The 13,490-nt window shown below is 36.8% G+C and overlaps 1 protein-coding gene across 2 annotated transcripts in view; it reads left to right on the forward strand.

Annotated features, from left to right (window-relative positions):
* Window positions 1–13,490, forward strand: part of CLGN (calmegin) — a 60,339-nt gene that overhangs the window by 40,729 nt on the left and 6,120 nt on the right. For both annotated transcript variants that reach the window (XM_008267419.4, XM_008267420.4), the window contains exons 8-13: window positions 3,196–3,385; window positions 6,786–6,899; window positions 7,013–7,163; window positions 9,064–9,279; window positions 11,014–11,139; window positions 12,649–12,823. In XM_008267419.4, coding sequence (XP_008265641.1) covers window positions 3,196–3,385; window positions 6,786–6,899; window positions 7,013–7,163; window positions 9,064–9,279; window positions 11,014–11,139; window positions 12,649–12,823 — 972 coding nt within the window. The remainder of the gene's footprint in view (window positions 1–3,195; window positions 3,386–6,785; window positions 6,900–7,012; window positions 7,164–9,063; window positions 9,280–11,013; window positions 11,140–12,648; window positions 12,824–13,490) is intronic.

Here is a 13,490-nt window from a genome sequence, read left to right on the forward strand (position 1 = left end):
GCAAAAGGTATTGGAGACATGGTTGGCAGTGGTGCTATAAGAACAGCAAACTGGGAAATAAAGAGGAAGAGCTCCCTCATGCCAGGCTCAAACGCTGAGACCTTGTTCTGAGGCAGTGAGGTTACTCCTGATGGCTGTGGCGTAGACCTTACTTTGAAAGGAAGAACATTGAGCTACCACATGTGAACATTCTTAGCTTTACTTCAGTCAATAGGAATTTGCATGGGTTTTAGGGGAGAGGGACATTTTAAGAGATGATTTCTTGGGTTCCCACATACATACGGTTCTCATAGCATTTCCAAACCCAGTAGGAGTTTTTTTGTTTGTTTTGTTTTGTTTTGAAGTAAATTGCATTAATGAAAATTGAGAGGCAGACAGATAGAAATGGAGCCATATAAACAGAGAAAGCTCCAATCTACTGGTTCATTTTCCCAAATGCCTGCAATGGCTGGGACAGAACTGGGCTGGAGGCAAGCCAGGAGTTCCATCCGGGTCTCCCCCTTGGGTGGCAAGAACACAATGACTTGAGCCATCACTGCTGATTCCTTGAGTCTGCACTAGCAGGAAGCTGGAGTCAGGCACTGGAGCCCTGGTGTCAAACCCAGGGACTCCAGTGTGGAAAGTGAGCGCTTTAACTGACGTCTACTTCCAGGTTAAACACCCGCCCTCAGGAGAACACTGCTTCATTTCTCAGTTCTCATCTCCATCCAAGACTAAGGTGTTTCCGTTTTCTTTCCAAAGGCTATAGTTGTGGACACATTTATTTCATGCTAAAGCAATTCTCTATTGTATCTTTCATATCAGATATCCATACTGGACACTTCCAGAAATACAGTGTACACTGTAGAAATAATGAGAGATTATAGCCAGAACAGAACACATGAATTTAATTCAATTTGAATTTTTACAAACCGGTCAAAAGCAAATTGGTAGTGTTTAGCAAGGGCCGTAAGAGGTTCACATCCTTTGGAACCACCATTCTACTCTCAGAATTTATCCAAAGAAAATAATTCAGAAGAAAGCGAATGACCTAAGTGTGTGAAGATATGTTGAAAATATGAAACAACCTAAATGCTGTAATAGGGGCAGTTCTGAGTACAATACAAAGATGATAACAATGAAAATGTTCAGCAACAGTCAAAGTGCTTATTTAGGTTGACTATCCTTAATTTGGAAATCTGAAACCCAAAACTATCACCAAGTCTCTCACTTTTTGAGTGTCCACATGTTGTTTAAAATATTGTGGATTTCAGAGCAGTTCAGATGTCCAGATTAGGAATGCTCAACTGGAAAAGGCAATGCAAAATATTCCTAAATGCAAAAGTGTCTGAAGCCTGAAACACTTTTTTGATCTGAAGCATTTGAGGTAAGAGATACTTAGCCTGTGCTATTCAAATGGAGAGCGTGATATGCAAATTATAGGCACATCATGATGGCCACAAGGTAAATTACACGAGCAAATAGGAAAAGAGTAGAAAAAATGAAACTAATGACATGAATCACTTGAAACATACTACACTGTGCTAGGCTTTCTACTTGTAACGGTTATGTGAGGTGTGCAGTGGTCTTTCTGTTTTGTGCTAACTTAGCTGTTATCTACCCTAGGAGACGAGAATGACTGATAAGGCTTGAATTGAAATTCAAGTCTTGACTCTTAAACACTTGCTTTTTTTATGACTGCACATAAAAACTTTGACCCTTGAGTGAGGATTATTGGATTATTTTTCTTTAAAACTTTTTTTCTTTTTTATATTATTCTGTAGCTCAAGAGTACATCTACAAACTTGTATAATGCACTGCCTTTTATCATAGAGTCATTTAAAATATTTAATGCAGTTTTCTAAACAGAAATATTTTTGGCCAAAGATTTTGAACAGAGATTTTTGTTTTCACATATGCCTGTTAGTCATATACTTTTTCATTTTAACTGTACTTTTAAAAAATCAATTTCAGTTACAAAATTTAATCAGAAAGCTATCTGAATTTTCAAGAATTTTCTTAAGAAATGCCTTTTACTGAATTCAGAAGGACCTGGCACTTTTTTGGTTTAAAGATCCTACACCCACTCTGTTTTAATCTTGACTTTCTTCCCTTCCTTTTAGTAATGTCGTTGTAATCTCAGCTGTATTAGAAGAGGAAATGGAGGAGGAAAAAAAAAGAGAAAATACTGAGTGTGGGCTTGCTTTATCTGAGTTTGTATACAAACTGAACTAGTTGGTTTTGATACGAGTGATTTGGTGCTGTTGTGACTGAAGCACGGAGGTTGTTATTCCTGCAGAGCTGTTGCTTTAGCAGGTGGTGGCCACTTAGCTAATGAAGTCTGGAGGAGCTTCTGTTGCTTACTAAAAGCTATGTTGGGCAGCTTTTTCATCCATCCTTTTTTTCCAAATATCTAAATTTTATCTGGTGACCTCCAGATTCACAGAAGAATAAGAGATCTCTCATTTTGTTGTTAGAAAGGTTAAGGGAATCTTTTATGACAGTTTTGGCTTAGGGACTTTTATATGGCTAGAATATACCTTGAAACAAATGTGCTGGTAAGTATAAGCTTGAATATTTTAAGTCACCTGTAAGATACTTTACACCACAGTAGATGAGTCACTGAATTTGAATTTATGGCAATATATCAGTTAATTTTTTGATGTTGGCTGGATTGGGGCTATGTGGGATGGTGTCCTTGTTTGTAGAAAATAGCCACCAAAACAGGTGACATCAGTGAAGTTAGTAACTCACTTGCAGATGGGTCAGGAAAAACTTACATTCTTTATAGTGTATTTACAACTTTTAAGTTTGTGATGACTTCAAAAAGTTTTACACTGTTGAAGAATATTGAATTGTGTTCCATAACTGTGAACGTGAAACTGGTCATGAGTCCCAAACACAGCTAGATTTCAGGGTTTTCTTCTCCTCCCTTCCCTTCCTTTCCCTTCCCTCCCCTCCCCTTTCCTCCCTTCCTCTCTCTCTCTCTCTCTCTCTCTCTCTCTCAGTAATGGAACACTAAACTTAAAAATATTTTAAAATTTTTGCCTTTATTTTAGGAAGTATTATATTGACTGATCTCGGTATATTTTGATTTAACACATTGGTTATTCTCTCGGAGAAAATTTTACCCATGAAGTTTAGAGTCACTTTATTATTTAGAAGATTACTTTTAAATATGTATCATAATTTTAATATATTCAATTTGGTCTTTAGTGATGAATCCAGATGACACATTTGAAGTATTAATCGACCAAATACTTGTAAACAAAGGAAGCCTGCTGGAGGATGTGGTTCCTCCTATTAATCCCCCCAAAGAAATTGATGACCCCAGTGACAAAAAGCCTGATGAGTGGGATGAAAGAGCAAAAATCCCGGATCCTTCTGCTGTCAAACCAGAAGACTGGTAAGCAGAGAATTCAGTAAGAAGGCTTTAATTGGCATAATTAAGTAATCAGGCATTAAATAACTGAAATCCACAACCAGTGAAACTTATTATTTTAACAGTGAACTACTTATTTTGACTATTTTGTATGAAATGTTTTTCTAAACTGGATTTTGAACCTCCTTGTATCTTAATTTTTAAATTTTCATTTTAACAGATTTTATTACATTTTGAAATTTGTGTATATATTTTTTAAGATTTATTTATTTATTTGAAAGGCAGAGTTACAAAGAGACAGAGAAAGAGGTCTTCCATCCTCTGGTTCACTCCCCAGATGGCCACAACACACAGAGCTGAGCCAATCTGGAGCCAGGAGCAGGACCTTTCCACATGGATGCAGGGGCCCAAGGACTTGGGCCATCCTCTGCTGATTTCCCAGGCCATAGCAGGAAGGTGACTTTATCTGCTATGCCACAGCGCCGCCCCATGTGTAATTTTTTTAATGCTTTCAGTGCTGTGGGGAAAAATTCATGAATCTAAAGCACCACTTTTTCATCCCTGGTTCCTAGAAAAGTAAGACTGTGAACTAACTCTTATAGTTCACAAGGAAGAGTGATTAGTAGCGAAAACATATTTGTCTTCAGACAGTGAGTGTCCTGGGAAGTTGTGCAAGCTAGGAAGAACAGTGTGTTTGTAAAAAACAAAGAATAAAAAGTCATCCTTGGTGCATCACTTCCTTGTCTCCATCCTATCAGGAAAGAGTAGACTGCATTCTTCCAAGTGGGCTGTCTAGCACTACTTAATATTTATTTACCCATAAGGAGTTCATTTGCCCCTAAAAAAAGAAAACTACGTATAACAACCTCATTCTGACTGGTGAAAAGTGTTAGAATCTGCTTTATAAAGCACTAACAGAGATGCTCCTTGGGACCTGCATTGTAGTGCAGTGGGTTGAGCTGCCGCCTTCTGTGCCAGCAGACGGCTCCACTTCCAGTCCAGCTCGCCTGCTGGGGTGCCTGGGCAAGATCAGAAGGTGGCCCAGGTACTTGAATCCCCGTCAGCAACACAGGATACCCAGATGGAGTTCCAGGCTCCTGGCTTCAGCCTGGCCCAGCCACAGCCATTTGGAAAGTGAACCAACAGGTGGAAGATCTCTGTCTATATTGTCCCTCCCTCTCTGTCACTCTGCCTTTCATATAAATAAATAAGTAAATGGAAGAAAAGAAGCCAGGCGGGCTCCCTTAAATTTTGACTTTCGGCTACTCTAATCACTCAAAAGAGTGACAATAACATTAATTTATCAGGCAAGGACAAGTCTGTAAATCTATAGAGTTGATTATCTTAGCTAATTTTACAGCTCAAGCTTTGTCATAAAGTAGTGTCTCTTGTTTAAAATGTCTACTTTTCAGTAAAGATGAAAATTAGTAGTTCTGTTGAGTACATATGGTAATTATGTTTATGTCATCCTTTAAGATTTACATTATAGGTTAGTATTTTTTAAATAAAAACACTATTTAAAGGGATCACATAAATAAGACCAAGTGTCTACTAATAATAATTGATAGAATTAAAAGGAGAGAATGATCCAACATGGGAAGCAGGACACACAGCAGACTCATAGAATCACAAATGCCCTAAACAGCACTCTAGCCTCAGAATCAGCCTTTAAGGCATTGGGATCTGGCTAAAAAGCCCATGAGAGCATTTCAGGCATGGAAAGCCAAGACACTGAAAAAAAATGACCTACATGAAAGATCTCTGTGAGGGAGATCCCAGTAGAAAGAACTTCCACTTTGATTATAGCCTTGTCTAAATAATGTCGAAGTTTGTGAACTCAAGAGGCTTCCATAGCCTTGGCAGCTCTGTGTGATCACTGACATCATAAATAAGAGTGTCAATTGTTAAATCACAGGATTCACTGTGCAATTGCTCCCCATTAGGACCTCTGTCCTAACTGTGTTGTACTATGAGAATTTAACAGTAAAACTAGTCTTCAAACAGTACTTTATACTTTGTGTGTCTGTGTGGGTGCAAACTATTGAAATCTTTACTTAATATAAAGTTTATCTTCTGTATATAAAGATAATTAAAAATGAATCTTAATGAAGAATGGGATGGGAGAAGGGGTAGGAGGTGGAATGATTTGGGCGTGAGAGAGTGGGTATGGGAGGAAGAACCACTATAATCCAAAAGTTGTACTTATGAAAGTTATATTTATTAAATAAAAGTTTTCTATAAAAAATAAATACATAAAAACACTACAATTAAATGTGAACAGCTTTTTAAAAAATGATATTGGAGTAGAGCAGATATTTCTAAATATGACAAAACACAAGAGTCACAAAAGGGTGGCTTCTTGGCCTTTTGCTAAGATCAAGTGCAGAGTCATAAAAGGAAATATTAATAAATTCAACTCTGTAAAACTAAATAAAATATATGGCAAAAACATTCCACAAACAATATCAAAAACATTTTCAATTTATGCAGCTAACAGAAGGCTAATTTCTTAATATAAAGATAATGCATTTTAAAAAATACAAATGTTTTTATATATTACTTAATGTTAAATGCACAAACTACAGTAAGATATCATTTTTCCCTTATCATGTGGGCAAAACTTAAGAAGTTTGGTAACACTATTGGCAAGGATAAGAGAAAGATTCTGCTGTACACAGCTATTGGGGACTAGAAATGGAGTACAGCCTTAATACAGAGTGATTTGGAAGACACTATCAGCATTTAAAATACACATTCTCTTATATCTCCATGGGTGAGAAATAGCACATATTATAGAATATTCATTTTAGTGTTGTTTGTAATAGTAAAATTTTGGGAATACTAAATGTCCCTTGAGGAGATAGACTAAATATTGTATATCCTCAAACTAAAAAACTAGACAGCTGTCAAAAATGAAGCAGGTATGTGTGCATGCATGAGTGTATTTAAATATATATGTATATGTGTGTATGTGTGTAACAGAGCTCTTAGAGCAGTCTTTTGATACATAGTAGGCAAATACAACCCAAAACATGAAGGCATATGGAGATATCCTAGTGATCACAGATCCTAACCACGAGGTGGTGCCTATTTGTTCCAATTCTTAGTAAAGTTAAAAATGGTGGGATATTTGCTGAGGAGTAACTTAAGTTTTTAAGTGGCTAATGCAAGCTGTAATGTACTACATGTAGAATACCATCATTTGTTTGAAAAACAATGCATACGTGCATGCATGCCTAGAGAACAAAAGGGAATAAAACACAAAATGGCGGGTTAGCAGAGAGTTGGATGGAAAAGAGGTGGAATGAGATAGTAGGCACAGACAGGTGAATAGGAAATGTTCTTATGATACCTTCTGAATTTTGCAACTTATGCATCTTAAACTTTTGAATAATTAGTAACATAAAATATTGTATTTTTGCAGGGATGAAAATGAACCTGCCCAGATAGAAGATTCAAATGTTTCTAAACCTGATGGCTGGCTCGATGATGAGCCAAAATTTATCCCAAATCCTAATGCTGAAAAACCAGATGACTGGTAAGCACTCTTCACCTTCAGATGTCAACTTCTTATCTGTTTTTGTTACCAGCTTATATAGCTGACAGGAGAGACTGGAAGTTACTGTGTTTGCTTTGTTCTAATATCCTAAGGAATGAAGACATGGATGGAGAATGGGAAGCACCTCACATTCCGAATCCAGCATGTCGGATTGGGTGTGGCGAGTGGAAGCCTCCCATGATAGATAACCCAAAATACAAAGGCATATGGAGACCTCCATTGATTGATAATCCTAACTACCAGGTAATAGCCACTTATTCCAATTCCTTAGTAAAGTTAAAAATAGTGAGATACTTTCTTTTATGTGCAATTATGTATAACATTATGCTAACCTGTAAAAGTTTGATTTGTAATCTTAAGACCCCAATTAATTTATATTTGAAAAGTAAAGGGAGCAGTCATTTTGGTGAAGTAGCTACGTTGCTGCTTGGTGTACCTGCATCCCATTTTCAAATACCTGGTTCAAGTCCTAGCTACTCCCAATCCAACCTCCTTTAGTGCGCACTATGGGAGGTAGCAGTAATGGCTCAGTCACTTAAGAGCTAGTGGAAATTTTATGTTGGGCCCCTAGTACCTATGGGGGAGACTTGGATGGAGTTCCTGGCTCCTGGCTTCAGTCTGGCCCAGTCCTGGTTGTTGCAGGCATTTGGAAGTGAACACAGTGGGTAGATCTATCTCTCTTTCTCTCTCTGTCTTTCAAAGAAAATGAAAATAAATAAAAATATTTTAATTAAAAAAAATAAAAATAAAACATTATTTAATTTTCAGAGGAACAAAATTAAGAACTGAAGATAATTTCTAATTATCAATTGATATTCACTTTCAAGTAAAGTTCTATTATAGAAATAAATATAAGCCTGGCACCGCGGCTTACTAGGCTAATCCTCCGCCTTGCGGCACCGGCACACCGGGTTCTAGTTCTGGCTGGGGCACTGGATTCTGTCCCGATTGCCCCTCTTCCAGGCCAGCTCTCTGCTGTGGCCAGGGAGTGCAGTGGAGGATGGCCCAAGTGCTTGGACCCTGCACCCCATGGGAGACCAGGATAAGTACCTGACTCCTGCCATCGGATCAGCGCGGTCCGCCAGCCGCAGCGCGCCAGCCATGGCGGCCATTGGATGGTGAACCAATGGCAAAAGGAAGACCTTTCTCTCTGTCTCTCTCTCACTGTCCACTCTGCCTTGTCAAAAAAAAAAAAAAATATATATATATATATATATAAAATGAATTCAGATCAAGAAGACTCCCATTGTATATTTTAGTAATTAATGCTTGTGGTTAATTTGCTCTTTATTTTTTAGTAATATTAAAATTGGGAATTTTTTCTAATATCATACATCCTTTGGGTATTTCCTGTATTACTCATATAACCCCCTTATTTTATCTTTGTAATTTATTTATGCTATTTTCTAACATAATATATATGTGGTTACATATTCTAAGCACTGTAGTTTCTTCATAGCATTTATCACAGGATGTTTATTTTGGTAACTGTTTAATGTCTATCTTTCTTGTTAGACTTTAAGTTACATAATACAGGAACTGTGTCTGTCTTGGTCATTGCTATATTCCTAGCACGGGGCATAATGTCTGGCACAGAATAAATATAATAGGGCAGAGTGATTCCCTGAGTGATCACGTTGCTGAATCTATTTGATTTGATTAATAGTTTAATCACTTAAGAGCTAGTGGAAATTTTATGTTGAATAATTGTTCTGAGGTTCAGTCGTGATTGATTAATGATGGCTGTCATGGATATATGCTAAAAGGAGTCACTCCATTTTTGCTATACAGTCATCTATCTGATTTGGGGCACCTTGCCTTGAATAACTACTAAATTTAAGAAATTTGCCTAAAATTGTATCACCTATGAAATTTAAGTACTCAAGCTTCTATGTGGGTTACATTTCCATTTTGCTTTTTTTTTTTTTTTTTACAGCATTTAAAGTCAATATCATTCATCGAGAGCACCATGTACAAAAGAGGAAGATTCTATTTCTAGTGAATTACTAATTAATTAGTTATCAGTTGAACTTTTCATTTCTTCCAGTTATTATTGCTAATTTCATTTTAACAGCGACTACGAATTGAGCAGCATTTGTAATGAAACTATTTGACAATACCTTTATTTTTTTTTTCCTCCCAGGGAATCTGGAGTCCTCAAAAAATTCCTAATCCGGATTACTTTGAAGACAATCATCCATTTCTTCTAACTTCTTTCCGTGCCCTTGGTTTAGAGCTTTGGTCCATGACCTCTGATATCTACTTTGACAATTTTATTATCTGTTCAGAAAAAGAAATAGCAGATCGCTGGGCTGCAGATGGTTGGGGATTTAAAATAATGATAGCAAATGCTAATGAGGTATGGCATTATCCACAGAGGGGTGTTGGAACTATATTTAGAAAACAGAAAGAGCGAAGCCTTTTGCTTGAAATAATACAAGAATTGACTCTCTTGATACAGAATCCAAAATGTTTTAGGAATGGTTGATTTAAAAAGATGAAGTTACACCTGTGTTGCTAACATTTTAGATTTTCAGGGATCAAGAAACAATCCTGATTTTCCAGTAGGAAAATCAAGTTATGTGTAAGGTGAAAGCACAAAATGATTTCGTACTTCAGGATTCTCTTCAGCAAATTAAATATCAGCAAACAATTAGGCAACATATAATGAGTGCTTCAGGGAAAAAAAAATGTACTGGTCATATTTTTAGTTGGCAAGGCACTGAGGCAGAGTAAGATGAAGATCCAAAGAAGATCCCTTGAAACATGATGTTATTGGTATCACTTGCATTTTCACAATAATTTTTGCCTGATTTATAGCAAATTTATGGGCAGAGATCACATAAACATTTGAGAAATGTTAACATATACACTTACTTGCATCATACCTTTTATTTCTCCTTCCATGTATCTACATATGGATACAAAAACAGCATACTAATATTGTATCTCTCTTTTCAATTCTGCCTTGATGCTTTGCAGATTAAGGGAATTTAAAAGTTAACTGATCTATATAGACTTGTCAGCCTACGTACTCATCAGCTCTGTTTTTCTTTGTTCATCACTTTCCAAAGTCAAACATTGTATTTCCTTTTTCCTTGTTAAAAAATAAAGCAGTAACAGTACTATAAATAAAATAAAAAGGACATTAACTACATTAAAAAAAAAAAAGAAATAAAGGGGATTTGATCCTGGGTATGGGTTATATAAATGGCCCTTTTAAAGGTAAACAAATGTGTAATAATTATCAAACACCAAGGAAATGTACTTAAGTTTATATAGGCAAAATATTTGGCTTTACTGTGTTATAACTCCATTATAAACTATGTAATGAACTATATATGCATATTTAAGTACACATTTTCTTCATTAAATTATATCTTTAAAGGAATGTAATGCCTCTTTGCTACTTATAGAAAAGGGTCCACCTAGTATATTTTTCACCTTGCCATTTCAAGACTCAAGTGGTAATAGTAATCAAAATATTTTTTATTCACTTTAACAACTTTTCACTTAGAGGAATGCACAGAATCTCAAAACTTAACAGTATTAAACTTTGTTCCAGTTCCTCTCCTGCCAGCACCATCCCCACCAAATCTTAAAAGACTGGTTAGTAATGGTTAAAGCTAAATATTTCAACAAAGTACACCTTGGCAAATGTGTCCTTAAAGTCAGTTACTATGGTTTCTTTGGACACTAGCAAAATCCTCCAAGAGAGTAAGGAAAGAGGGAGATTCTCATCAGGAAGCTCTTTTAACTAAACCATCGATGGTCTCGGATTTTACATAAGAGAAAAATTTTCCTTGCTGAAGGTTGTGTGTGAAATTTCTTTATATATAAAAGAAAAACACAAATCATTTGAAAGTACAGAATAGATTATTAGAGACTTCACAAAGTCTCACTCACTAAGGTATGCTCAGGATGTAATTGGAATTTACAAAGTACAAAATGGGAAAATGAACTTTTTGTTTGTGCTTATAAGTGCATCACCCCTTAATATAAAACATCTTCGTACAGTAAGTTTTTTATTGTCGTATTTCCCATGATGGCCTGTAAAATTTGAATTGCATTTGTGTGTTTAATTCTTTTGTAGCCTGGTATATTTATACAGTTAATGGCAGCTGCACAAGAGCGTCCATGGCTTTGGTTGATTTATTTTGTGACAGCAGGGCTGCCCGTAGCATTAGTTACCTCATTTTGCTGGCCAAAGAAAGTTAAGGTAAGGAAAGTGAATTTCCTTCAACTTTTTTTTTTCAATTTCTTAGTGTTTAGGAGCTCTGTGACTCAAGCAATTGATTCTGAAAAGTAATAAAGTACATTTCCTGTAAGTTTTTATCTGTAGTTCACTGTGAACATAATCAGTTATTGCAAAGGTTTTTTATAAGATAGTGCTCTTCTTATAGTAAAAATGTCCTATTTTTTAACTTTTATTTAATAAATATAAATTTCCAAAGAACAACTTTTGTATTATAGTGGCTTTTTCCCCCCAAAACCTCCCTCCCACCCACAGCCATCCCATCTCCCACTCCCTCTCCCATCCCATTCTCCATCAAGATTCATTTGCAATTATCTTTATATACAGAAGATCTATTTAGTATTTACTAAGTAAAGATTTCAACAACACCCACACAGACACACAAAGTGTAAAGTACTGTTTTAGTAGTAGTTTTCCCATTAATTCACATAGTACAACACATTAAGGACAGAGATCCTACATGGGGAGTAAGTGCACAGTGACTCCTATTGTTGATTTAACAATTGACACTCTTATTTATTACGTCTCACTAATCCCCAAGGCTCTTGTCATGAGCTGCCAAGACCATGGAAGCCTCTTGAGTTCACCTACTCTGATCTTATTTAGACAAGGCCATAGTCAAAGTGGAAGTTCTCTCCTCCCGTCAGAGAAAAGTCTTATTTAGACATAGTCAAAGTGGAAATTCTCTCCTCCTTTCAGAGAAAGGCAGCTCCTTCTTTGGTGGCCCATTTGCAGAGATCTTTCATTTAGGTCTTTTTTTTTTTCTTTTTTTTTTTTTTTTGCCTGGCATGTTTCTAACTCTACCATTAGGGGTAAGTCCGAGTGAGCATGTGCCGAACTGTACATCTCCTCCCTCTCTTATTCCCACTCTTATATTTAACAGGGGTCACTCTTTAGTTAAATTTAAACACCTAAGAATAATTGTGTGTTAATTACAGAGTTCAACCAATGGTATTAAGTAGAACAAAAAAATACTAAAAGGAGCAAAATGGTAAATTGTTCCTCGACAATCAGGACAAGGCTTGATCAAGTCATTGTTTCTCATAGTGTCCATTTCACTTCAACACGTTTCCTTTTAGGTGCTCAGTTGTCACCGATCAGGGAGAACATATGATATTTGTCCTTTTGGGACTTGCTTAATTCACTCAGCATGATGTTTTCCAGATTCCTTCATTTTGTTGCAAATGACTGGATTGCATTGTTTTTTACTGCTGTATAGTATTCTATAGAGTACATGTCCCATAATTTCTTTATCCAGTCTACTGTTGATGGGCATTTAGATTGATTCCAGGTCTTAGCTATTGTGAATTGAACTGCAATAAACATTGAGGTGCAGACAGCTCTTTTATTTGCCAATTTAATTTCCTCTGGGTAAATTCCAAGGAGTGGGATGGCTGGGTTGAATGGTAGGGTTATATTCAGGTTTCTGAGAAATCTCCAAACTGAAAAATGTCCTATTTTAAATCACGTCAGAAGAAATACGAAGATGCAGACTACAAAAAGACTGACATATGTAAACCACAAACAAAGGGGGCACTGGAACAAGATGTGAAGGAGCAAGAAGTGACAGAAGAGAAAGCGGCCCTGGAGAAACCAGCAGACGTGGAAGAGGAAAAAAAACCAAGTGATGGTGAAGTTCTCGAAAAAGGTGAGTTGGCCATAGTGATTTCCAGCAGAGAGCCTGGGCGAAGCTTATAAAAACAGCGTATTATCTTGAAAGAACTAGCGAATTCCTGCATCTGAGTCCCCAGGAGTCCCTGATTGTGGCCAGGACAGAGAGTCCTGTGAGCAGCCACCTGGTTTGTGGTGTCTGATTCAGAGGGTTGAGTAGCTTCAACCCGGCGGCAGTAGTGAGTCCCGTAAGCTGCAGGTTTTTGCGAGGACTTGTCTTGCCTCTGGGAGTGTAGAGGTGGAAGGGGTATACCATGGCCCGTGGGGAGGAGGAATAGGTACAAGCAGGTGAGTGCCAAATGAAATCAACACAGAGCCTTCCAGTGGACGTTATTTATCAGGAATTTAAATTTCATGAATTTCCTGAAGGTTTTGATGAATTATATGCTCCCTTCTCACTCTGTACCAAACACTGGAAGGTGTTAGAACTGAAGAACCTAGGCTTTTGGTGGCTGTCAGTTGAGATGTCCTTAGGCATGGCTAGGTAGACTTAAAACTATTGATTTTTCATCTTTTCCAATACAAATTCCACACTGAGCCATTAAAAAACATCTTAATTATGTCTTGGAACACATTTTTACTTGGTAGTGGATGAAATTTTTTACTTGACAGCAAGAATTCTCTCCAGAAATGTAGGACATACA

Source organism: Oryctolagus cuniculus, chromosome 8 (genome assembly GCF_964237555.1).
Source record: "Oryctolagus cuniculus chromosome 8, mOryCun1.1, whole genome shotgun sequence".
Lineage (NCBI taxonomy): Eukaryota > Metazoa > Chordata > Mammalia > Lagomorpha > Leporidae > Oryctolagus > Oryctolagus cuniculus.